The sequence below is a fragment of the Chiloscyllium plagiosum genome, unplaced genomic scaffold (genome assembly GCF_037043375.1).
Source record: "Chiloscyllium plagiosum isolate Xiang-an unplaced genomic scaffold, Cpla_swu_hap1 HiC_scaffold_31, whole genome shotgun sequence".
Classification (NCBI taxonomy): Eukaryota; Metazoa; Chordata; class Chondrichthyes; order Orectolobiformes; family Hemiscylliidae; genus Chiloscyllium; species Chiloscyllium plagiosum.
The window spans coordinates 24,638,717-24,665,636 of record NW_028270169.1 but is presented as its reverse complement, the minus strand read 5'-3'; the positions used below and the strand labels follow the sequence as shown (position 1 = coordinate 24,665,636).

The following is a 26,920-nucleotide window of genomic DNA, read 5'->3' as shown; positions in this document are numbered from 1 at the left end:
GTAGCGTACATCTTAGAGCTTTGTTTAGTTTTGTCATTTTGATTTCTAAATATGGCTGCACTTCTTTACTTTTTTTGCTTCAGCAATCAAAAACATTCAGACATTGAGCAACTTAAAGCTGAGGGGTGGACTGAATATCCTGGAGAAAAATCTTTCCCAAAATGTTGACCAGAAAGAACTATTTTAGGGAGATTTGCCAGACCAAATGGACATAAATATTCAGTGGACATAAGTCTTCAGGATGTTACAGTTCTTTCCTAAATGGTTGTCTGGAGTTAGATTTTGATTGTGGTTTTTAAGGCAAACAGGTGAGGAGAAAAATTGCTTTCAAATGCCAAATTTGGTCACCTGATCGCAGGGCACACAAATTTAAGAATCCATTATTTTCCCCATCTTCTCCATGTGCTGTTGTGAGTTTTTAAAGTAGGTGTAATCCAGGAGCAGAAATTCAAGGTTTGAAGTAAATCAGTTTTCCAATTAACCTAACTCCACAGGGAACCTTTCTTCATAAGTGGTAAAACAAAGAATGTAGTTTGAGATTTCTCTGAGAGAAATGGAAGTAGAAATGCAATTTCTACACCTTGTCCACAGCATGTTGTCTTTGAATTTGATCTTTTCCTTTCCTTTATAGATAGCAGAATTCTTCAGTGAGATTCCATTAGTAGTTCCTGATGATTATCTCCATAATGGTTCAATATAAACGTTCAAACAATTTGCAGAACTTTTTCCCCAATATTTTATCAAACCATTGAATTTGAAATTGTCTTACTGTATAAATCTTCAATTCTAAGACTTTATTGACTAGCTTTACAGGAAGGTTTTGTGGAGAAAGACTTTTATTGCTGTGTTTGGAGGCATGATATTTCTACTAGTCACTGAATCTGTTAGTTGGGGTCATAAATTGAAAATAACTGCAAAAAAGGAGAGATTTAATGTTTTTGCTTTAACACAATGGGTTGTTATTTCAAGCAATATCCTTTCAGAAACAATTGAGGTGGGATCTGTAGTGATTGTAATGAGGTCAGCCATGTGGACCTCATAGAATATGAGTTCCCCCTGATGGAGCTGTTAGCCTTAGCTGACAGATAAGATCAGGAGTGTTGTAAGCATTGCCCTTATCAGGCTTTACTTGGTAATGGTTCACTGGTCACATGGGCGTTTTTTCACGTGTGTAAATGTTGAATAAAGTTCTTGCGCAATGGTAAAATAAAGAATCGATGTATCAGACCAAAAGAGAAAATGCTGGAAAATCTCAGCAGGTCTGGCAGCATCTGTAAGGAGAGAAAATAACTGAAATTTCGAGTCTAACTGACCCTTTGTCAAAGCTGATGTATCAGACATTCTGTTCACTCTGAGAGCTGGCGGTGAGGGAGTTGGATCAGTGTCAAGAGCTCTCCATGTGTAAATAAAGGGTGACTTGATGATGGGATACTGGCCTCTGTGGAGTTATTTAAGGACCATTATAATTTTAAAACATCAATGGGGTAAAAGAAAAGAAAACCTGATGGTATAGCAAAAAGCGGGTGAATGGAATTAAGAGATTACTTCTTTCAGTGAACAGGTGTGAGCTGAATTGACTTGCGTCGCATGGTAAAGTTGAAGGATTCAGGGCCAATGGTCCATGTAAAGCAAGATATGCGAGACAGTCTCAGTAGAATCAGTTTGGGAATTTTAAGTAGGTCAGGAAGCAAAGGAGGGAAGACTCACTAGTTTGGGTTTTCAGGAAATAATGGACACAGTCTGTGACAACTCCTATGAGACCCATGCGGAGTCACTAATGAATCTCCTCATGGGACTCACTGGGTTCCCTCAGTAACAGGAATGGCATGCCCAGCTGGAACTCATTGCCTAAGCCCTTTTTATTAGATTATTACATCAATTTGATTTATTGAAAATAGGTTAAAAAAAACCCATTCATGTATTCTTATGTCGCAGTGATAGCTTCCTAACTTTGAGTCGGGCGTCCTTGGTTCAAGTCCCACCTGCTCCAGAGGTATACAATAACATCCTTGAGCAGGTTGCTCAGAAAATAGGTTAAAAACAAAGCAGAACTTGGGGTCATGCCTGCCCTTTTTCCTGGGATACGTTTATGCCCAGGTGCTGTTGGTGAGGAGCATGTGGTGTCCATTGATGCCTTTAGTGTGAGGTGGGGTGTATTTCCAACTCCATTTTGATTTAGTCCCATCCCGTTCTCCCTGCCACCCCCTTCACTTTTGATCATTAGCATCACCCATAATGCGCTTTGCTTGTCCACCTCTAACCAGCTGCATGGGTGATGGTAATCAAGAGGAAAAAATATGCAAAGGATGTCATGGTGATATTGATGGTGGGAAAGTCGCTCAGTTGTGCATGTAGCAATTCTGGGAAGAAAAGATAAAAAAGAGAGGTCCTGGCAGTGGGCTGTGAAAGGGATCATATCTGCTGACTGTTCTGCCCCTTTTCAGCAGTGATGTTTGTGCCCGGGTGTCCCCGGAGAAGAAGCGTGCGGTGTCCAGGAATGCACTCAATGCCTTTAGAGAGAGGTGGACACTGAAGAGGATACAGTTCTTTATTTCTCCTTCCAACTGCATTTTGATTTTGTCCCTTCCTTCCCTCCCTACCTCCTCCTCACTTTTGGTGGTTTACATTGCCCAAAGTGGGCTTTGCATGTAAATATTTATTTGGCTACATGGATGCTCTATTGATGGTGGTTAGTGTTTAAAAAGTATAAAGCAAGTCAGATGGCTTTTGTGGCATAGTCATCCGTACATCTGGACTAGGTGACCCAAGTTCAAGTTCTACCTGTTCCAGAGGTGTGTAATAACTGCTCTGAAGAGGCTGCTTCAAAATGTCTAAAAACATATAAAGCAGTATCAGGAGAGCCACTGTGGCACAGTGGTAGTATCCCACCTCTGGGTTATGGAGGCCTGGGCTCAAATCCCACCTCAAATTTAGAGTTGTATAATAAAATCTCTGAACAATATGATTAGAAATACATCAAAAAAGCAGACCCAGAATTTAATCCCTTCCCGCTCTCCTTCCCCCTCCATCACTTTGATGGTTTGCATTGCTATAATGGGATTTGCATGTAAATTTCTAATCGGCTACATGGGTGATTTACTGATGGTAATTAATAGTCAAGGACAAAAGAAAACTCATGGTGATTTGGTGGTGGGAATGCCATTCAGTAAGAACACTTCTGGATATAAAAGAAATAGAAATAAAGCAGACCCAGGGATGAACCATCTGTACCAATCTGTGACTAGCCCATGTACACCATGAGTAGTGGCTCTTTTTTAAATGATATTCCTTTCCAGTCAGGCTTTCTGAGTTATTATAGAGTCATAAAATGGGAATCCACAAAATGTTGATAAATATTCAAGAATCTGGTGTCAGTAGCACAGAATTTAACAGTCAGGAATTACTCCAGGCCCTGGTTGGTGAAAATAGGCAAACCAAAGCCCTGTTATATGCATGGGAAAAATGGGGAATGGGATTCACAATGTACAATTAGAAATCCTGAATTCAAACTAATCAAAATGGCATGAGGAGCCCTCTTGTGGCACAGTGGTAATGACCCTATCCCTGCACCAAGAGGCCCAGGTTCAAATCCCAACAGCTCCAGATGCTTGTAATACTACCTATGAACAGACTGATTAGAAAAAAAAGACTAAAATTAAAAAACATAAAGATGGCACTTGGTGTATTCAGTCAGTGAAAACTGTGGATCTTGATCATTAAACCCAGAATAAAAGTAGGCACAAACTTGACTTACAAAACACAAACAACAATTTGCATTTATAAAGAAGCTTTAGGATTTTTACTGGAATAGAACATCCCAAAGCCCTTCACAGGGGCATTAGAAAATAAAATATGACACTGAGCTACACAGGGAGATATTAGGGCAGATGACCAAAATCTTGATTAAAGCCGCATGTGTTAAATGGAGTGTTTTAGCAGGAATTCTAGATCTTAGGGTGAAGGTAGCAGTGCGGGTGTAATTGAATTCAGGAATGCTGTAGGGGTTGGAATTAGATGAGTAAAGATATTTCAGAACTTGTAGGGCTAAAGGAAATTAGAGATAGGGAAGGGCCAGGCCATGGAGGAATTTGAAAATGATTGGAAATGAAATCTACTGAACAGTATCACATATGCAACTAAATAAGTATTAGCATGACAATGAAAAAAATTGTGCTCAGAACTTGGACAATTGTGGCACAGTCATATTTATTGGCCATATCTTATCAACCTGTTAAAGTGGAGATCAACATTCTTATTGAATGACCCTTTTTCTCCATAGTAATGATGCTCCCACAATGGTATGGTTACAATTATATGATATTGACCCACTGTCGATAAAGAAACAGCAATATATGTCCATCAGAATATTGGGCGACTTGGGGGGGACTTGGAGATGGATGGTATTCGTGAGATATTTCTGCTTCATTCCATCTTGCTGGTGGAGGTCATTGGAATGGAAGTGAGCATTTGTATGCAGATCATGTTGTTCAATAGAATGCTGACTATTTATAGGTGTGTCGACAATGATACCGTTTGAGTTAATGCAGCAATTTTTAGAAAATGCATTATGCTCAAGCGATATAGGTCAATGTAATCTAAGCAATGGAACATATCTATTTAATGCACATCTTTCAGCATCCAGGAACAAAGAAAACAAAGTACTTGACGATCAAAAACATCAAGGCACTCTTTTTGATCTTATCATTTTACCAGCAAATACACAAATAGGCTAAATGCATTTAATTTCAGGTGCGATTATGTGTGTTTAGATCATGTGCCTCAATGCTGGTGTTAATTATTGACTTACTAAGGAGCAATGTAGTTAGCTACATCAGGATTCCCAGTTAGTTACATCAGGATTCCTAATGACCTACATGCGGCAGGTGCCATCATGTTGCTGATTTGAGACCGATCAATGCTAGAGGGACTTTTGAGAGGTCACCTTTTGAACCAATTTTTGGAGAATATTCACTTTTAAACTTGCGCATATTGCAATGATCTTGATAGGGTTACACCAGTTAATCTTCTTCTCAATGAAGTCTGACCCAAAACTACATGTTGATGTTGGACCCAGGAAATGATGGCACCATTAAAGCGCCAGGGAAGGTGATCTTGCTTAAGATGGGAATTATGTGCCATGTTGGTCCAAGTATGAATTCAGTGTCTGAGCAGCATATCAAACAGCACATGGGTGCTGAAAGAGAAGTCTTGGGTAAACATTTAAATTGTTCTCAATGCGACCTTTTCACCTCCACTTTATTTCCCAGAATGAGGATAATGCAAATGTTCCACAGTAACTAGCTTCTCATTGATGCTTTTTCCTGAAACTGGAGTAGCCACTCTATTCCCTTCCTGAACCATGCTACTTCCATGTGACAAGAAAGGTTGTTTGAGTGCACAAGCCAAAAATGCAAATGAATTTATCTCTCATTTTCAGGCATATGGCAACCGAACTACTAGCATTGTTCTCACTGAGTAATTGAGTCCATTGTTCAGTGGATGGTATTTTATTAATCTGAGATTGATTGCATTATTCACAATTGCCTGCCTTCTTATGTTGCAGCATTGAGCGGATATGTATCCCTGCATTGTGAGAGTCAACTTTCTCAGCTCTCCTAGAATGTAAAAACAATAAACCTGGCAAATAGGCTAAAGTGGCTCAACTGGTCTTGCAGTTATTTTCAATCAATCTGTTTGGATTTTTATGGTATAACTCTGGTGGAACTTGAACTTGGATCTCCTGGCCCAGAGGTATGGACACTACTACTCAGTTCCAAGACCCCTTCTGACTGGGCTTGCATACCTCCAAATAGGGGTCCAGAATGACCAGTATATTCATTTCCAACTTTGTTTTACCATTTAATCCCTCTGGATTGCAGAGGACGTTCAGATAGTTGAACACTGGGAACGTTCACAGAAGTTGCTCTGAATCTGGCACAAGTTTTCTGGGATCTGGGAACAAAGGCAGCAACTGGTGCCACAGAGGCAGGAAGCCAATGAAGACTCATTCAGATGCCACACTCCAAAGGAGAACAGCTCCCCACTGTCAGAATGGTCTCTTAATGGTTGTGAAACCTGGCAGCTCCTTAGCTAGCAGCCTCCTGGAGGTAGGCCAGAAAACTCGCTGAGCCACACACCATACTCCAATGAAGGAGCCATTACCAGTCCAGTGGAAAGGTGACCTTCCCATAGAATAATCCTCCTTATTCTCAAATTTGCAGAAGATATCTGAGAATCCTTCCATTTGGAGGCAACCTCATTCTTGTATTTTTGCCTGAGCAGCCCCCAGTTAGAGTCATAGTCATAGAGATGGGCAGCACGGAAACGGACGCTTTGGTCCAACACATCCATGCCAACCAGATATCCTAACATAATCTAGTCCCAATTGCCAGCATTTGGCCCATATCTCTCTAAACCCTTCCTATTCATATACCCATCCAGATGCTTTTTAAATGCTGTAATTTTACCACTCTCCACCGCCTCCTCTGGCAGCTCATTCCATACACGCACCACCCTCTGCATGAAAATGTTGCCCCTTAGGTCCCTTTAAATCTTTCCCCTCTCACACTCAACCTATGTCCTCTAGTCTGGACTCCTCCACCCCAGAGAAAATACCTGGTCTATTTATCCTATTCATGCCCCTCATGATTTTATAAACCTCTATAAGATTATCCCTCAGCCTCTGACACTCAAGGGAAAACAGACACAGCCTATTCAGCCTCTCCCGATAACTCAAATGTTGTTCCAGTCAGGCATCAGTTCCTCTAATTAGATGATGAACATTTCCAACAAGTTAAATAATTGGTCATGTGCTGTAATGGCAAGCCACAGACAGGCAGCTAGCAAGCAGGAGATCAGATGTACATATGGTCCTGTCCTTGAGGACTTGATCCTCCTGGAATGTTCCAGCCCAAGACTCTCTCACATCCTTCCCTGTGGAACACAGAGTGATAGAGGCCTAGTGATAAAATTCTTTCACGTTTCTCCAGAAGGGAAAACCAGAACGACTATAGAGAGAGGTTGGTTAGGCTGAGGCTATTTTCCCTGGAGTGTTGGAGACTGCGGGGTGACCTTATCGAAAAGTGTAAAATCATGAGGGACATTGATAGGGTGAATAGCCATGGTCTTTTTCCCAGGATAGGTTAGTCCAAAACTCGAGGGTGTAGGATTCAGGTGAGAGGGGAAACATATAAAAGGGACCTTAGGGGCAAATTTTCACACAGTGAATGGCGCATGTATGGAATAAGCTGCCAGAGGAAGTGGTGGAGGCTGGTATAATAACAACATTTAAAAGAGATCTGGATGGGAATATGACTAGAAAGGGTTCAGAGGGATATGGACCAAATGCTGGCAAATGGGACTAGATTAATTTAAAATATCTGGCCGGCATGAATGAATTAGACCAGAGATTCTGTTTCTGTGCTGTACAACTCTATTACTCTATGACTTAGTAATGATTGCCTCTAGTCCAAATTGGAGTACCACTTTATGGTACACAAAACCAATTGGTCTAGTACTGGTCATTTCCAACGATTATTGTTTTTCCCCCTTCTGGTGCAGAGAAGGTGATATAAATAATACCACATTAGATCTTCAAACTATCAAGTTTATAATACTGTAAATTGCTGTTTATATAATGTTGTTTATAATGCTGTATTCAAGTTGGTTAGAACCACAGAAGGTTAGCAACACAGAAAAAGGCTATTGACCCATTGTGTTTGGCCTGGTTCCTTACTGAAGCACTCCAAAACTAATTGCTCACAATACAGGGAACAGGCCATTTGATTTATCAGTTAAACAATTGATAAATTCTTTGCATAGTTTAAAAAGGCTGGATTTCTTTCTGTTGTTGAACTCCTCAGAGTCCCAGGAAAGCTGTCCATTTGCTATGACAGCAAAGCGTCATGATTGTTGTACAATGAAAGGACCGTAATAGGTAAGATTCCATGCCTGCTAACATTTTCTGGTGCTGACAAGTTGGTTTTCTTTTTCAGACTAAATAGAGACATTTTTGCAATCTTCAGTCAGGCCTGATCAGCATTACAATTAAACAGAAGTGACATACATCAAGGGCTATGACTGTGCCAGGGTTAGATAGGTAAAGGGACAGCCAAATCTAAAGGCTGAAATGTTAGCTTTAACAAATATCTGAGCTGGTCAAGATCGGAGCCTTTTCTTTTGTCTGAAACCAATACAATTTGTCTTGGCTTGAGCAACAAGTGGCCTCTGAAGCCAAATTCTTTTCCAATTAGGATTCAAAGCCACTGTAGCAGTGGGGTTCATGCCAATCCTTTTGACAACTCTTGCTCCGCTGATAAGCTAAAACTTTTGGCCAAGTAAGATGAAGACCTGAACAACTGATTATATTTCAGGTCACAGAGATGTTCACTATCTTTAAATGGTCATCAGTCAATGTAAAAGGGAAGCTCATGAGAAGCCAAACACATAAATGTAATTGGCTCAAATTTCACTCTATTAGTTAATTATGGGGAACAGGGAGCTGTTAACTGTATCTCCGACTGGACTGCTTGTTCTCTGCCACAGGATTTGGTGCCAGTAATATTTCAACAATCCAGCCCCAGGTATTCCATAAAGGAAGTTGCAAAATGATTGAAGAACAAGAAACAACAGCAAACAAAATGAACAGATGCCACACACTTTAATAATGAATTAGTTTTCATTCACAGTTACTAGAGACCATATTGATTTAGCAATTGCATAATTCAGTTTGGAGCACTTTTCTTATAATAAATAACAAGTAAATTGGGAGTAAATCTTTGTGCATTCAATACAATCCTTCAATTTGACTAGCGTTAAATTTTTTTTTGGGGGGGTCAATTTTTAGTATTCCAACTGTGATTGCAAATAAAGCTATAGAACTAAATATACAGATTCAGTTCACAAACAAAATAATGCCAAATCCATAACTAGAGCTAATTCACTATATGGCAAGGCTTTGCATATGTTTTGATCATTATTGTTTCTGTCTTAAAGCTTAATTTGTCAGTTAACCTGATTTGAAATTAAATTACCATCTTGCAATAATAATCACTTTCACAACGAGAAAATAAATTCCAAATACAGCAAAAATACCATTCTGTTCCATACAGTTTGATCACGTGCAATTCTATTTTCAGAATAAAAATACCATACTAGATCTATTTGTACAAATCTAAAATTTCAAATAATTTTAATTTCATTTTTGACTGGAATCTGAATGTTTGTCATTACTTTAATATTTTGAATCAGGGCAGATGATGGGTTTCTCGATAAATCATCACTTCGTTTACTGACTCCACAGAAAGAATGAGGTCATAATTTTCCGTGAAATTAATCTGGATCTCATACGCTGGCTTATTGTAAAATCAGGAATACTTCGCTGGTTGTCAACTAAATTCAGTGAAGGGGCATCTTGGAAAAATTTGCCCCTGGCATTTAACTTTCTTCTCTGCACTAACGATGCAACAGCATCTGTGAATAGGCTAAAAAATGAGTGTGTACTCTCTGACTGTAGACCAATGCTCCCTGCTCAATTTTTTGTGTCACTTCTCTTCACTGGACGTGATAAGATAATGTTTACCTTGGATCTGTTGACATACTTTTCTGTTTGGTTTGGTCAGGTTTTAAACAGGTGAAGATCAATGGAATGAAATTATTCTGGACAATGGTGGCAAACAAGTGTTTAACAACATTTTATGGTATTGTAATTTTGATCTGTTTAATTTGAATATGCTAGAATTTCCATTACGTCTGAAGCAGTAAAACATCTCTACGCAGAGAGTGCTTTTAAAATACATTAGAGATGTGGAGGCTGCATTTCTATTGGGTTGCAGATCAGATAGGGAGTTGCCAGGGTGTCTTCTTTTCCCTGCTCAATGATAGTGATGGGGCGTGCAGTCAATTCTAATGGGCAGCTCACCAATTGTAGGTGCACAGGAATTCCGCTAACTTCAAGTTGAACATTACCAACAGCATTCAAATAAGGGTGGGAAGCAGCTGTTCATAAAGAGGAGGAATGATAGGGTAGGGGAGGCATGTTATGGATGATCTTAGATGATTTTTATGGGACGAGTGGATGCATTCAATGAGTTCCTGGAAAGCAATTTTCAAATGACTTCCATCTGTTCCTTGAGGGACTGCTGATTAGGCTGCCTAGTTCCCACATTTCATAGGACCTCACTTTTTTAGAATTCTTTCATGGACAGAGGAATTGCTGACAAGGTCTGCACTTGCTGCCCATCCCATTCTGCCTTTGAACTAAGTGGCTTGCTTGGCCAATTCAAGGAGTAATGAAGAGTCAATGGCATTGCTCCAGGTCTGGAGTCACATGAAGGCCAGATTGGTGGTAATGTATTAGATTTCCTTTCATTCAAGAGTATGAGTGAACCAGATGGGGTTTTTGCAACAACAGTTTAACAGTTTCACGGTCACCATCAATGAGATTATCTTTCAATTCTAGACTTAACTAATTGAGTTTAAATTTAGGTTGGGTGGGATTTGAACCCTTGCCCTCTGGAGCATTAGCTTGGAGTCTAGATTTTCTATCAACATTACCACCAAGCCACTGTCTGCCCCAGATTCATCAGGTTCCACCCTGTTCTGAGTCATAAAACTGGTGGCTAAATTGAAAACTACATCAGGTGGGACTTAGGCAACAAGGTGGCAGAGAGCTTCATTTGTCTGTTTTGATCTTGCTGGGCTCTGTTAAAGTTGAAATGGAGAGCAGAAGTGAAACAAAAGCATCTGATGTTAGTGCAGCTAACTTTTATGTAAAAATGCCAGGACTCGGAGACTGGGGTTGGTTTAGTTTTAATTAAGCTGCCCCCATCTACATGCCCTTTTGCTTTACTTTTAAAGGTTTCTGACATGGAGTGGGGATGGGAGAAATATTGTCATTCCCAGCTTATTATTTTGTTCAGTGTTAGACAACAATCTGTGAGAGGAAGAAAAGCCCACCCATCAAGTGGATGCATGAGAAGGCTGGTAACTCAAAAAATTCCACATCAAGAAATAACAGCAAATGGTTGTGTTAGCCTTTTCAGTGGAAAAGTTTCAATATAATATCTCAGCATTGAGCTTTTCATATTAAGAATGAAAACCATCCGCTCTCTGTTTAATCGGTAAGCTCAGTAGAGTTCCACCTCAGACTGATACATTTGACTGTGTAACAAAGAGTAGGCACAAGCATGAGAAGGTGCTGCTTGCTTTATTAGTGAACAGAAGAAAATAGAGCCCAAACATGAACACTTCTAAACTCAATCACTCATTGCACTAAATAATTTACATCATGTTTCAACCCTGATTCACAGGCTGTACTGTATAAATGTTTTAATGCGTTTAAAAATTGAGATTCAGCATCAAATGGCTTTTAAATTGAGGTCAAGGGGACATACAGTAAAAGACCATGGTAAGAAAGACAAAGGAAGATGATGAGGTAAGTCTAAAGCATTGTATAGGTAATCAAGGACTGGTGTTTTAAAAACCTTTCAACTGGGATGTCAGTGTTTGATGACCTCATTAAGGTCTTCTGTAAAACTGAATTTAGTCAGGTTAGCTCTGTCTGAAGAGCAAGTTATTTTTAAGAACCTGTAAACTATTCATCAACTCTCAGGTAAATTGCTGATGCTCCAGAAATTTGAACGTGTTGGAAACTTCATCTGCACTCTTCTTGAAAAGGACAAAACAAATTCCAGTAATTCTGAATGCATTCTATTCACTATTTACTCATAATACAGGTTCGCTGGCCAGAAACATCAACTGTGTCTGTGAGGCAGCGACATTAACAGGAGATTAAGAAAGCTGGAAATCACAGGGAGAACTATCTCAGAATGCTGCTAAGGTCACTCAATAAATATCAGATTTCTAGTTCACTGTCGATTTTCATTGACAGCGATTTGATTTTGAATCACCTGACTTCCTTTACTGCACATTCAGTAATACAGTGAAATCCCCTCAGTATCCTGATACCCAGAGAGACTGCACCAAAGTAATGCTTACATAAAATGTAATAGATTCTAAAGCATAGATCACCGAGAATAGAAACATAACCATGCGAAATTTTATCAGAAGTTTTGCAGTTTTCTAACAGAAACAAAAACCAAAATATAACTGACACACCAAAAGCTCACAATGAATCTGGAACAAAAGCTATATTGAAAATAAATACGAATGGTAATGGTTTTTAAATATATAATGCAAGGACTTTGTGAGATGACTGACGGATGGCTTCAACAGGTTTCATGCCTATGGCAAGCAGCTTGTAAGAGGACAACTGTGATGTGATGGAAGCTGTTCAGGTAAGGACAGGCGCATTTTCAGGATCCAAATCCCTCAGCTGGAGGGGCTCATTACTTACTCCTGTCTCATATATGGGATTGTCGAATGCTGATTCCACGGTGATGTGGTTGTAGGGATGAGGGCCAGCCAGTGGCAGCCTTAATGTGGACTTTCCCTGGAACCTGGGAAGAGAAGTGAAGTAAAAGAGCTTTGTCAAAACTCTTCATGGAGATAGAACACTGTGCACTAGGCAGTGGCTGCAGACACTCACTTCTCACAGAAGCTGAGCATCAATGGACCTGCTCACTACAACAACAACTTCCATTAATATATCACCTTTAATGTTGTAAAGCACGCCAGCCTCTTCACAGGAATGTCAAACACCATTTGACACTGAACCAGAAAAGGATTGGTTAGGACAGGTGGCCAAATGTTTGTTTGAAGAGGTAGGTTTTAAGGAGTGTTGTAAAGGAGGAGAGAGAGAGAAAGAAACGTGGAGGGATTTAGACAGGGTATTCCAGATCTTAGGCAGCTGAAAGCATGGTCACCAATGGTGGAACAATTAAAACCAAGCAAGCATCTAGAGGAAATTGTGACAGCATTGTACAGTCCCTTTCTCTGGACTGGGTTAGGATTTGAGTGGATTACAAAGAGAGAAAGGGGCAAGGACATGGAAGGATTTAAAAAGTAATGAGAATTTCAAAAGTGAGACATTGTTAGACAGAGACAATGTAGGACAGTGAGCACAGAAGAGATTAATAAATAGGACATGGTGCAGCTCAAGACATAAGCAGCAGAGTTTTGGATGAGTAAACATTTACACAGAATGGTAGGTGGGCCAGGAGACCATTGCATTAGTCATATCTGCAGGCACCAAAAGCACAAATGAGTGTTTTAACAGGAGATGAGACGAGGTTAGTCAGAAACAATAAGCACTTATGGAGCATTCAGTGCTACCTGAACTTGCCAGTTTATTAAATTTAGCTCATAAACTATGCTGTAGATAAAACACAAGTATCGGAGTCATATAAAGCAGAAAATGTTCCAGGTTTAATAACCAGTTTGTGTTGAATTTATTGATCAGAAGTGAAGCTTTAATGCTTCTTCATTCATTTGGAGAAAATAAGCTACATTTCCCATTTCCGATTGTTAATTGCTGCTAGAGTTGGGAGGATTTGAATGAGGGTTCCAAATAAAGTTACAATGGGAGGTATATTTTTAAAATTAAATACTTAGCTGTCGCAAACCGGCTGATAAGAAGTTGTTGCAAATTAATTAGGAGACTGAGCAAGAGTTTGACAATGTTCCGACCAAATGACAACTATATCAAATATTGATATTTTATAGAGATAGACTTTCTAACTGAGATTCCAGCTAGATAATTCATTGAACAGAAAATCCCAACTGAGCATGCACTTTTAACCTTCCCTTTCCCACTCAATTTTCTTGCATTCACTATACTTAAGCAATCTAATATACCCTGGCACAGTGAGAAACATAGAAAGCAAAGACCTGATTGATTAAAATGGCAACTTTCAATTTTAAGTGTTAAAGTACTTTAGTAATGAAGTTTTCCCAATGTGTTCTTGAAAAATTGAAAAACTTATTTGAATAAGTGTAACCTAAAACTATTCAAATCAAAACTACTAATGATGTTTCTGTTCACAAAGTGATTTCCAATTGTTCTGATAACATTTGATAATTTTCAAGCCTAGCTACCTAAGGTTGAATGGTGGTAACAGAATGGGAGCTCCCACCTACAGTTCTCTGCCATGAGTTTCTGATATCCAGGTGGATTGGCACAAAACCTCAGGGCTTGTTCACAAGAGAGAATCACCCTAGACAGTCCTCATGTCTATTTATGCTTTGTTCTCAGCAGGAAGTGAGCTGTACATGAATTTGGAGAGGAAAATGGAGACATAATAATTATGAACCAAAGATAGGTAGGAATGCACAACATGAAAAAGACATAAAACATTTGCGGACAGATATAGATAGATTGAGTGAGCGAGCAAAAATCTGGCAGAGGGAGTATAATATGGGAAAACCCTTTGTTGTTCATTTTGGTGAGAAGAATGGCAAATGACTGAAGAATTCTGAGATGAAGAGGGATCTATATGTTCCAGTACATGAGTCACAAAAAGTTAGAACGCAAGTACAACACATAACGAAGGAGGTTAATGGGATGCTATTCTTTATTCTGAGTGGAATTAAATACAAAATTGGGATTTTATGGCTTAACTCAACTTCACCATCTCAAGGGAAATGAGGAATAGGCACTAAACACTGGTCCAACCAGTGATGGTCACGTCCCATTAATAAATAGAAAAATTTATATCCAGCATGGTGAGATCACATCTTGAACGCTGTTAACAGTTTTGGCCTTCTTATTTAAGGAAGGAGGTAAATGCACTGGAGGTGTTCAGATGTGGTTTACTAGATTGATATGTTGAATAAGTGGGTTATCTTCTGAGGAAAGGATGGACAGGCTGGACTTGTTACCACTGAATCTAGAAGAGGGAGGGGTGACTTGGTCGAAGTATAAAGGAAATATTGGGTCCTCTTGTGGGTGAAACCAGAACTAGGGGTCACTGTTTTAAAATGAGGGGTCACTCTTTAAGGTTTGAGATGAAAAGAAATGCTCCTCTCAGAGGATTATGTGACTTTGATACTCTCTGTCCCAGAAGGTAGAGGAAGCTGTCATTGAACGTTTTTAATCTGGAGGTAGGCTCTTGGTAGGCAGAGGAATTTAACATTTTTGGAGGTAGACGGGATTGTGGAATTTTAAACACAAACAATTCAGTCATGATCATATTGATTGGCAGAGCAGGCTCAAGGGGCTCCTATTTTTGTGTGTTCCTATATTTATTTTTCTTCCCCTATTGTTCAAATTTTCAAACACAAGCAAATTCAAAAACGCAGCTGATTGTGAACAAAAGTTTTGCTGCATGTGCTTCTTGGAAATGGCTTCTAATTTTAAATGGACTTTGTATCCAGATTAGTAATCATGCCTGGCGTCCGTGATGTGCACTCCTTACAGAGTGACACATGAATGTTGTTTATTGAACTACTGGTGTCACAATCAAGAAGAAGGTGTTTTTCACTAAGGGCAGGTAGTTATTCAATTGAAATAAGACCTAACAGGCAATTCATCATATTTTAGATGAAGACAGCCCAGTATTAATAATGAGAAGAATGTAGCTCATTAAATCCTTGATGAAATTAAGAGATATTTATCTAATTTCTAAATAATGCAATTTGCCTGTCTATTCATAACATATATTGTCACAACATGAAAATAATTAATTAATTTTGCAATAAGAAAAATGCAACATCAGAAATCACCTTCAATGATGCTTTAAACATTCTTTCAGTAAGGCTACTTGTTAATATCCTTCATTTTCTATCCTTGCTTTCATAAAAAAATTATTATCAGTCTGCTCTGGATGTTAAATAAGGTGCATTATTAAGTTCAGCTGTTGCTGTTAATTTTACATTTTGTGCAACTACTCACTTTGTAAAGTAGAAATAGATCGCAGCGATGAGGAGAGCTACAATGATCACTGGGATGAACACTGCAATGGCAATATGACTTCCTTGCATCCGGCTCAGAGAGTTTGCAGGTTTGGCCACTGCAAGAGAAGCAGGCATCTTATACACATGAAATAGCAGGTGTCTTCTATTTGACATCCATACCATTTACACATTGTAAAGTACACATTCAATAACAGCTCTTCTCCAAGTACATTTCTTCATTTGATTTTCTTTTCAAACAGCAAAGAAAATCTTGAACTTATGATTACTGGATATCCCAAAACACAGGGTAGCAAATGAAATGATTTTCAATATGTAATCACGGATGTGAAGTGGGAAACATTGATGATAATTGGCATAATAAACTCTCATATACAGCAGTGGGGTAATGATCAGATATTTTTTTTTCTCTAAGATTGATTGAGTGAGAAATGTTGGCAAGGACACCAGGAGTAAGTCTCCAGGTCTTCAAAATAGTGTAATGGAATCCTTTACATCCACCTGCACAGGCAGACTCAAGCTTTGGTTTAATATCTCATCCAAAAGAAGGCATCTCTGACAGTGCGGCACGTTTTTAGTACTGCACATAGGAGCAGCTTGAATTCCCATGTTGAAGCCATTGCATAGAACTCAAACTGGAACTTGTCTCATAGGCAAGAGTGGTACCAATGGCAGACACTTCATGCATCCACTGCCTTTGTAATAGCTATTATGGATTTTGCTGTTTGGACTGTTCTTGTCGAGATGCTACAGATCTTAACTGTCATCTGCAGGAAATGAATTCTCTAAATGTCTCAATTTAGCTCATTTGGTGGTGAACTTAAATTCTTGTTGTTCACTTACTCATTCACCTATCAGCGGAAATACTTGCTCTGATTTATTTTGATGATGACCTCATCATTCTGAACACCTCCATTAATTCTCCTGGTAACCTCTGTTCTGAGAAAATAACCTCAATTTTTCAAATATCCCGTTACAAGTAAAACCAAGTACCATTTCAGTGAATGTCTTCTGTCTCCTCTCCATTGCCTTCATACTCTTCCATAAGCAGGGTATCCAAAACATGAGGTTGGATTTTTAGGCCCCATTGGAGCTGTGATCAGACACAAACGAGCTACAAATGGTGTTGGGGACCTATGCACCAATTCCTCAGAACATAAGAATTAGAGCAAGAGTTGTCAATTCAGCCCCTTAAGCCTGCTCTGCCATTTAATACTCAGCCTTAACTCAGCTTTCCTGTCCACTCCACGTAACCTTTCAAACTGTTACTAATTAAAAATCTGTCTATATCCTCCTTAAGTTTATTCAATACCCTGGAATCCACCATATTCTCCCCACCAATCCCCCCTCCCCAAGTGGTAGCTTGACTATGAATGCTCATTTCAATTTGAACTTTAATAGTTAGAGAGAGAGGATTTTGATGTGCCATCTCCCTTATCCATTCACCATTATAGGCTGCGGATCTTTAAATGGCCAACCCCAGGGAAAATCACAATGAGTTTCTGTTTCTCACTGAGTACAGGTTTTTGACCTCTATTTGATCCCAATAGCAGGGTTCAGAAGCCGCAGGGAGGGGTCTTACTGCTGAATGCATGTATCCAAGTTTTCAGCGATTAGCAACTGGTAACTTGCCTTCAGATTAGGGTTGAAGATGTTTCACACTACTGATTATGTATCTTCCTTTTATCCTCACTATTTTTTAAAATCACCATCTCTTTCCCCTCTTTGAGGAGCATTTGAGGAGTGCATAAAATTGCTTAAAATGCTAATGTTTAATTTTTTGAAAAAGCTTTAAAATGAAAAATTCAGCTCCTGAGTCTGGACATTTGTGGCATTGGAACGCAATGTTTAAATGATGTCAGTAATCCAACCTACAGGGCAGTTCTGCAAAAGGGCACCTCATTCTGCACTGTAAACCATGGCAATTGATCCAATCCATACCTCCCATTTTCAACACTAACCCTTCCAGAAGAATGTGCCCTCTTCTTCCCCAGCTTACATTCTGGCCTACTTTTGTAATTGCCTATAGCATTCTGTATTTACATTTTTCATTCCTTTCACCGTCTTCTATGTCTCTGAGATCACCTCACCAGGTTGAAAGACATAACATTCTCCTGACTTTTCTCATAATTCAGACTTTTGACTCTGGTGTCCAACCCTGCGCTTGGTCAAAATCTTGCTTTTCAGTCAGAAGTTGAGGGGATTATTCTCCAGAACATGAACACTTATCCTGAGGGAATGCTACCAACAGGTGACTAGGAGAGGAGAACCAGATGCCACCTTTTTGCCCCCTTGTTTGGCCGCTGCAAAGATTTTGTTTCTTTTTAGCACACGGCCACGTCGCACTACAATTATAATGTAGTCCACTAGTTTAAAATTAAAGAGCCAATGATAAGGCTTTCTTGAATGAAAGGAAGTGGAATTTGATTACATAATAATCGTGAAAAGGTAATAAAATGTGACATTAAATACACACTAATATATGTGTAAAGTTTGAAAAGGAATGAGTGCCTGGTATAGATAGCAAGGTAAAAGAATATGCAGTTTAAAAAGTCCACAGAGTTCTTGAAGTTTAGGTTAAACTATGGCTTTTTAATTGATGCTCAGCTGTGGTAGGCTTTATGGATACGTTTGAGTTCTTGGTGAATGGATTATTGGAATAGTTATTCCCATTTCCTTTTATCACTGAGTATTGTCTTTTGTGAAGCTGAAAAAAAAACAGGGAGGGAGAGAGTTTTCAGGTCTATGGTGATAAATGCATTTCATTCTTTCAAAGAAACTACTGGAAATACAATTAATTGGTGTATTACCATGTTTGGCTTCTTTGTTTTACCAAGCTTGATAATTTGCTCCTAAGTCTTTCCACCCTAATATGTGAAACTTATCCATAAAGACGTAAATCAAATGTGAACTACAGTCCTGAGTTTCAATATTCTTTGATAATTTCAGCTCATACTGCTTCTTGCTTGGTGGTTTCCTAGGCTAGTTCTGTCTGTGTTCAGTTGACTGCTGCTGTTATTTTTAAAAACAATTTTTAATCTATGAATGTCACAAATATTAAACTCATATGATGAAAGTTGAAAATTTGTAGTCCATATTTACCCACTAACATAACAAGGGGTACTATGTTGCTGGGGACATACCTAGGGAGTTGCTCAGATGGATGTAAGATTTGTATGGCATTATTCACAGAAAAACAGGAGAGTTCCCCTAAACTGTAACATTAATCTTTCAGTCAAACCCACCAAGTAAATTTACTGGTCATTTATCTTATTACTTTTTTTAGTACCTCGCTGTACAGACAATGGCTGCTGCATTTCTGTATAACCATAACTGCATTTCAAATCAGAAAAAGTAATTCATGGGCTGTATTTTGTTTTTGGAACATTCGGAGGATGACAAAGTTGCTGTGAAAATGCAAGTTCCTCCTTCTCTGATTAATGGCTCTTCTCTGTATTGTCTTCAGAAGTGTCTCTCTTATAATCTGTATCATCAATAATTCTCAGCATTTAAATGTCTTGGCCACAATTCCTCATCTGTATTCCCTTTTCCTGACGAAAACAAATGATATGCTTTCCTCATAACTGGGAGCTCCAAATACTGTTATCATAACCACTGCTTTAACTAGAATCCCCTCCAATACATGAAGGCCTGATTTTGAACCTTTACTTTGGTGAGAATGATACTATCGGGCGGTGGGGTTTGTTAGGTTTGAGCTCCATTCCTAGTGTATTCCTACAGCACCTTTCGCTCCATCATAATTAATTGAATTAAAGCACGGAAAAGCTGTCTGTCCAAAAGAATAAGACCTGATGAAAGTTTATGTTCTTTTATTTTGTTTAGTTAGTTTGGGAGAGTCGTTTCCTCCTTGAATTGTAATTTGTGTGCTTATAATGGAAGGCTCCTGGTGATGTATTCTCCTCAGACCTGGCTTCCCTCAGTTCCACAATCCTTAGGCTTACTTAAATTAGATTTTTCATTCTGTGCTGGTTTTCGATTTCCTATTCCAAGATGGAGCACCTTCCATTTATCTCCATTAAGACCTTAAAGCACATCTCATCACTCAAGAAAGTCAAGTCAGTGCCTCCAACACTTGACACTTTGTGAATAGCTTCAATAATTTGTTGATCTTATGAACTACATGCAGCAATACTTGCTACAAAAAAACACTTTTGGCACAGATCCATTAGAAAATCAGCTGTAGTTTATATAAACCATAAAATGCCGACACTACAGTGTATTACTGGCAATCAGATATTCCCTAGAGCTCCTACTGCAATAAAAGGAGCATGCCGGGTTAGATAATCTATAGCCCATTTTGATTTAATGTGCTTGTTTGCTGATGTAGCATAATTAATCTACTGCACTGTGATTGAAATACTATTAGAAACGGCTCTCCTAAATCTGGTGTACCATCTTCTTAACTGGGGCATTAAGTAAGGAGTCATTTAATGAACCTATTTTCCAAGGGCTACCTTCATCTGCATGAAATTTGTAGGCCTGTGCTTCCTATGTTTACTTTTAGTGGTGAATGCTTGTGGGGTCAGATTCCAACAAATTCCCAATGGGCGAAGTTTTGTGTTGGAGTTATGAATTAGAGTCTTTGAGGTATACAGCACAGAAATAGATCCTTTGGTCCAACTCATCCACACCGACCAGATATCGTAAATTAATCTGGTGCTATTTGTCAACATTTGGTCCATATCCCTTTTAACCCTCCCTATTCATATACCCATTCAGATGCCTTTTAAAATTGTAATTGTACCTGCCCCCACCACTTCCTCTGGCAGTTCATTCCATACATGCACCACCCTCTGAAAGAAATAGTTGCCGCTTAGATCCCTTGTAAATCTTTCCCTTCTCACCTTAAACTATGCGCTCTAGTTTCAGACTCCCCTTCTCTGGGGAAAAGACCTTTCTTAACATTATCAGTCAAAAGTTTATCACAATCAGTTTATGGTAGCCAAGGATACAGAACTGTCTCAAAGGTAAAAGACATAGGGTGGTGGTGGAGCGTTGTTTTTCAGACTGGAGGCCTGTGACCAGTGGAGTGCCACAAGGATCAGCGCTGGGTCCACTACTTTTCATCATTTACATAAATGATTTTGATGTGAGCATAAGAGGTATAGTTAGTAAGTTTGCAGATGACACCAAAATTGGAGGTGCAGTGGACAGCGAAGAAGGTTACCTCAGATTACAACAGGATCTTGATCAGGTGAGCCAATGGGCTGAGAAGTGGCAGATGGAGTTTAATTTAGATAAATGTGAGTTGCTGCATTTTGGGAAAGCAAATCTTAGCAGGACTTATACACTTACTGCTAAGGTCCTCGGGAGTGTTGCTGAACAAAGAGACCTTGGAGTGCAGTTTCATAGCTCCTTGAAAGTGGAGTCGCAGGTAGATAGGATAGTGAGGAAGGCATTTGGTATGTTTTCCTTTATTGGTCAGAGTATTGAGCACATGAGTTGGGAGGTCATGTTGTGGCTGTTCAGGACATTGTTAGGCCACTGTTGGAATATTGCGTGCAATTCTGGTCTCCTTCCTATTGGAAAAATGTTGTGAACTTGAAAGGGTTCAGAAAAGAGTTACAAGGATGTTGCCAGGGTTGGAGGATTTGAGCCATAGAGAGATGCTGAATAGGCTGCGCCTGTTTTCCCTGGAGAATCGGAGGCTGAGGGGTGCCCTTATAGAGGTTTATAAAATCATGAGGGGCATGGATAGGATAAATAGACAAAGTCTTTTCCCTGGGGTGGGGGAGTCCAGAACTAGAGGGCATAGGTTTAGGGTGAGAGGGGAAAGATATAAAAGGGACCTAAGGGGCAACCTTTCCACACAGAGGGTGGTACGTGTATGGAATGAGCTGCCAGAGGAAGTGGTGGAGGCTAGTACAATTGCAACATTTAAAAGGCATCTGGATGGGTATATGAATAGGAAGGGTTTGGAGGGATATGAGCTTGGTGCTGGCAAGTGGGACTAGATTGGGTGGGGATATCTGGTCGGCACGGACGGGTTGGACCGAAGGGTCTGTTTCTATGCTGTACATCTCTATGACTGTATGACTCTATTTACATCATTAATGCACAGTTGATATTCTGATGCTTCACAAATTTCCTAAAGAGCCTCTATGACCAGTACTTTCATTTCCAACTATGACTCACTTCTTCTTACTATTTCTCTTTTTTCTCTCTGGTCTGGTGCACTTTGTCTCTTTCAAAATCTGTAGTTATGGAATGAGGGATACGTATGGACAGAAACAATACTGTGAAGACTGGACTAGAAATCGCAGGTCAAAATATAAAATCATTCAAAATTTGCATTCAATTTATTTTTGCAAAAGTGTAAGTTCAGGCATGTTCAGTGGGCCTGTGTTGCTTTCTAATTCCACTTTCTAAATTATGGCTGATCATTCAAGTTACCTGTATGATTCATGTAGGGGAAAGACTGGCATAATTTGAAGATTTAAAAATCAAAAGTGTTAATGAAAAGTTAATTTATTAGCAGGGTGCGTTACTCCTAATGTCAGACTGTAAATTTGATTTAGCTCAACTTTCTGCACAGAAGTTTGCCTGCTCCTATATAGACTAAACCTCAAGATCTGAGATCCAAGTTTGCAAATATTGGTGCGAAAATAAAACATTGGCTGATGGAAAAGGTATTTATACAAAAGAGAATCCAAAGCCTTTTTCAGGCATATTTGTTTATAAGCAGTATCCAATGAATTTAATATAACATAAAATAAACTGAGAATATTGGAGAAACTCAGCAGGTCTGGAGGATCTGTGGAGAGAGAAAAACAGAGCAAACTTTTCAAGTCCGTTATGACTCTTCTTCAGAGGAGTTAAGTCATCCTTGGACAGTGGGTGACACTAAGAAAACAGCACTTTCTGCACATTCTTGTAGGGAGGCAGTTAAAGGTCAGTCATATAATCTTACCTTCCAGTCTACGTTCATTGAAGTATTTATCATAAGTAACTGAAATGAAAATCAGATGGATGTCATTTTAAGCTGTGTTAGCAGAACCAAAGTTTTACAATGATTGAATAAGTCAAGTTCTATTCTTGCTACATCAGACTGTGGGATGTTTACAAGTATTTTAAGCATTGTAACTTCCAATTTTGCATGCTTGTAACTAGATTATTTGGTATATTGGAAATGACTAAGTTCAAAGCTGTTTTTTTTATTAACATGGGTTACAACTTTTTAAGTTTATTTAAGCATATTTTACATTTTTCTGTAAGAAGTAAAATTCTCAGCAATGGTTTTGACTCTCAATTGCTTTGTTTGTGGTCCAGTGGTATAGTAAACAGGAAGCATTTCTCAAGTGGTGGGACACAGTGTCCTGCCTATTCTCTGTCTGGGCTGAAAGCTGCCTGTTACACTTGGGCCATTAAATTGAGGACCATTGGCAAGGTCAGTAAAATGCAGCAAACTGGACTCTGAATGATCAGAAATCATTATGGCCAACACTCCTACAAATGAGGGCAGAATTAAAGTATTAGTTAAGAGTACTCCCATGACATCCGAAGCCTGAGAATAAGAATAAATACCCATCCAAAGTGACTAAAACATTAACAGTTTTGACAAAATAGATCCCGCCAAAACACCCCATCAAAAATAATTTCACCTGAAGGTAAGATTTTTCTTTGTCAGTGACTGCAAAATTTACCTTTGCAGAATGGTGGTGGGTTGCTCCACTCTGAGGGGTGTCCTGGAATGCATTTGATGTTGGCTTCCCCTTTGAGCTCATAACCGTCATAACAGGCAAACCGCAAGGCTTCCCCTGCTTGATACAACCTCTTCTTTGTGGTTTGGTAACCATTGTCAGGCACCCCAGGGTTGTGACAAGGCTCAAACACCTCCACTACAAAGATCAACATCAAAGACGTTTTCAGTTGTAGCAAAAATAAAAGAAAACAGATCTCAGTGCCTTTCACTTAATATAATCCCATAAAAGTTGTCATAATATATTATTTAAGAACCAATCTAACAGTTTGTAATAAAGAGGAAGGCGTATAAATTATCCTCTTGACTATTTTGATAATGGAATTCCCATTTGTAGTGAAATAGTTACCTCGACCATTCTCCAAGCATTTGTTAGAATGGTCTGTTAACAAGCTAAGTTAGAGGCTTTTCTCTGTTATTTACATATTTCCAGTTTAAAGAACACTGCTTGGCATAATGACGGAAAAATGAACTGCTCTAGGGCTTAAAGCTGAGAAAATTACAAAACTATTTCACGCTTCCCCTTCCTCTGTTAGAGAAGCTGCTTGAAAAAAAATTGAACAAACTGTATTTCTGGAGATAGCAGGCAAAGTTTACAGAGGGGTGAATGAAACACTAGACAAGATGAAAAGTCTAAAATCAGAATTGGACACAAGACACAAAGGAGGTCAAATGAATGAGGAAAGTATGCAGTAAATGGCTGGACCCTTTGAAGCATTGATATACAGAGGGATGTTGGGATGCAGTTCCATAGCTCCCTGAAAATGGCTACACAAGTTGAAAAGGTGGTAAAGAAGGCATAGTGTGCGTTAGCCTTCACTAGTCGGGACATTGAGTATTAAAGTTGACAATTCATATTGCAGTTGTATAAAACTTTAATCAGGCCATATTTGGAGTATTGCATGCAATTCTAGCCCCCATACTATAGGAAGGATGTGGAAGCTTAGCAAAGGGAGCAAAAGAGATTTACCGAAATGTTGCCTGTTTAGCTACAAGGAGAGGTTGGACAAACATGGATTGTTTTTGCTGGAGCATCAGTGGCTGAGGGGCGATCTGATAGAAGTTTATAAAATTACGAGATGCATGGATACGATGGATAGTTGGAGTCCTTTCCCCATGGCGGAAATGACAAATTACACGGGGTGTTGATTTACAAGTGGGGGGAGTTTAAAGGAGATGTGCAAGGCAAATCTTTCAGAGAAAGGATACTAGGTCCCTGGAACATGCAGCCAGGAAAAGTGGTAAAAGCAGATATGATAGCAACATTTTAAGGCATTTAGATAGCGACATGAACAGACAGGGAACAGAGGGCAACAGAAATGGTTTTGGCTGATGGGATTAGTCTAGAATGGCATCACTATTGGCACAGACATGGTGGGCTGAAGAGGCTGTTCCTGTGCCATACTATTCGATTTTCTGTGTTCTATGATTGAAAAGACCAGGTATGATGCAGAAACCAAAATCAACTGAAAACTGTATGGCCAAAGAAGGTTCTCAACCCAAACTATGTATTTAAATGAGTAAAGGCTGTATCCATTGGCTGTTTTCAGAAACTATGGCTTTACCAATCAGCACCATTAGATATGGATGTAGCTTAGTATTAGACATTTATTTCTGTGCTATGATAATGCACCAATCAAGTGAATTTCTGTTTGCACACTGCATAAAATTAACTCATTTAAATTACAGTGTCTGGAAGAGGTTTCACCATGCTGATTGCAGTTTCCTGCTTAAATAAAGCATTGTTATTCTGCACTAGGTATTCATGTGAGAAATTCAGTGTGTGGTCTGAGACCTGTTAACTTGCTTAACAGTAAGGCAACAATGTGCAGGCCCAGGAATTCTGCTTCCCTTCAAAGATTCAGCAGATACCTCTGAGGCTTGAAGAGATGGAAAACTACACAGGGTGGCACTTGACTTTAAATGTGTCCAGGATGCTGCGATATAACGGCAGAAGGAAGAGTTATGTGGAACAGTGGTATTGTCTCTACACTGGGCCAGGAGGCCTGGTTTCAAGTCCTTTATCCACCACAGGTGTGTTATAACATGTCTGAACAGGTTCAGTAAAAATAACTATCAGGGTGAAAGGGTGCACCATTTCTTAATCATTTACTAATAAAGGAAACATTGCTCCACTGTGTTTTTTTAAATTCATTCATGGGATGAGGCAGTCATTGGCTGGACTAGCATTTATTGCCAATCCCTAATTGCCCAGGAGACAGTTAAGAGCCAATCACATTGCTGTGGATCTGGAGTCACATGTAGGCCAGATCAGGGTAAGGATTGCAGTTTTCTTCTTTGAAGGGCATTCATGAACTCAAAGTTTTTTTTCCAATAATTGACAATGATTCATGGTTCTGGATTAGTGGTGCTGGAAGAGCACAGCAGTTCAGACAGCGTCCGAGGAGCAATAAAATTGACGTTTCGGGCAAACACCCTTCATCAGGAATAAAGGCAGAGAGCCTGAAGGGTGGAGAGATAAGCTAGAGAAGGATGGGGGTGGGGAGAAAGTAGCATAGAGTACAATAGGTGAGTGGGGGAGGGGATGAAGGTGATAGGTCAGGGAGGAGGGTGGAGTGGATAGGTAGAAAAGAAGCTAGGCAGGTAGGACAAGTCATGGGGACAGTGCTGAGCTGGAAGTTTGGAACTAGGGTGAGGTGGGGGAAGGGGAAATGAGGAAACTGTTGAAGTCCACATTGATGCCCTGTGGTTGAAGTGTTCCGAGGTGGAAGATGAGGCGTTCTTCCTCCAGGCGTCTGGTGGTGAGGGAGCGGCGGGGAAGGAGGCCCAGGACCTCCATGTCCTCGGCAGAGTGGGAGGGGGAGTTGAAATGTTGGGCCACGGGGCGGTGTGGTTGATTGGTGCGGGTGTCTCGGAGATGTTCCCTAAAGCGCTCTGCTAGGAGGCGTCCAATCTCCCCGATGTAGAGGAGACCGCATCGGGAGCAACGGATACAATAAATGATATTGGTGGATGTGCAGGTAAAACTTTGATGGATGTGGAAGGCTCCTTTAGGGCCTTGAATGGAGGTGAGGGAGGAGGTGTGGGCGCAGGTTTTGCAATTCCTGTGGTGGCAGGGGAAGGTGCTAGGATGGGAGGGTGGGTTGTAGGGGGGTGTGGACCTGACCAGGTAGTCATGGAGGGAACGGTCTTTGCGGAAGGCGGAAAGGGGTGGGGAGGGAAATATATCCCTGGTGGTGCGGTCTTTTTGGAGGTGGCGGAAATGTCGGCGGATGATTTGGTTTATGCGAAGGTTGGTAGGGTGGAAGGTGATCACCAGGGGCGTTCTGTCCTTGTTACGGTTGGAGGGCTGGGGTCTGAGGGCGGAGGTCCGGGATGTGGACGAGATGCGTTGGAGGGCATCTTTAACCACGTGGGAAGGGAAATTGC

At 39.9% G+C, this 26,920-nt stretch overlaps 1 protein-coding gene across 3 annotated transcripts in view; it reads right to left on the bottom strand.

Moving 5' to 3' along the window:
* The window catches only part of sez6b (seizure related 6 homolog b), a 973,463-nt gene that overhangs the window by 13,597 nt on the left and 932,946 nt on the right, over positions 1-26,920 (bottom strand). Inside the window, exons 13-16 of one of the 3 annotated variants that reach the window (XM_043718460.2) lie at positions 23,475-23,669; positions 22,742-22,780; positions 15,791-15,908; positions 12,356-12,458 (exon numbers count right to left, since the gene is read on the bottom strand). In XM_043718460.2, coding sequence (XP_043574395.2) covers positions 12,356-12,458; positions 15,791-15,908; positions 22,742-22,780; positions 23,475-23,669 — 455 coding nt within the window. Of the gene's footprint in view, positions 1-8,642; positions 12,459-15,790; positions 15,909-22,741; positions 22,781-23,474; positions 23,670-26,920 lie in introns of those variants that run through there. The other 2 variants (XM_043718459.2, XM_043718461.2) reach the window with 2 other exon arrangements.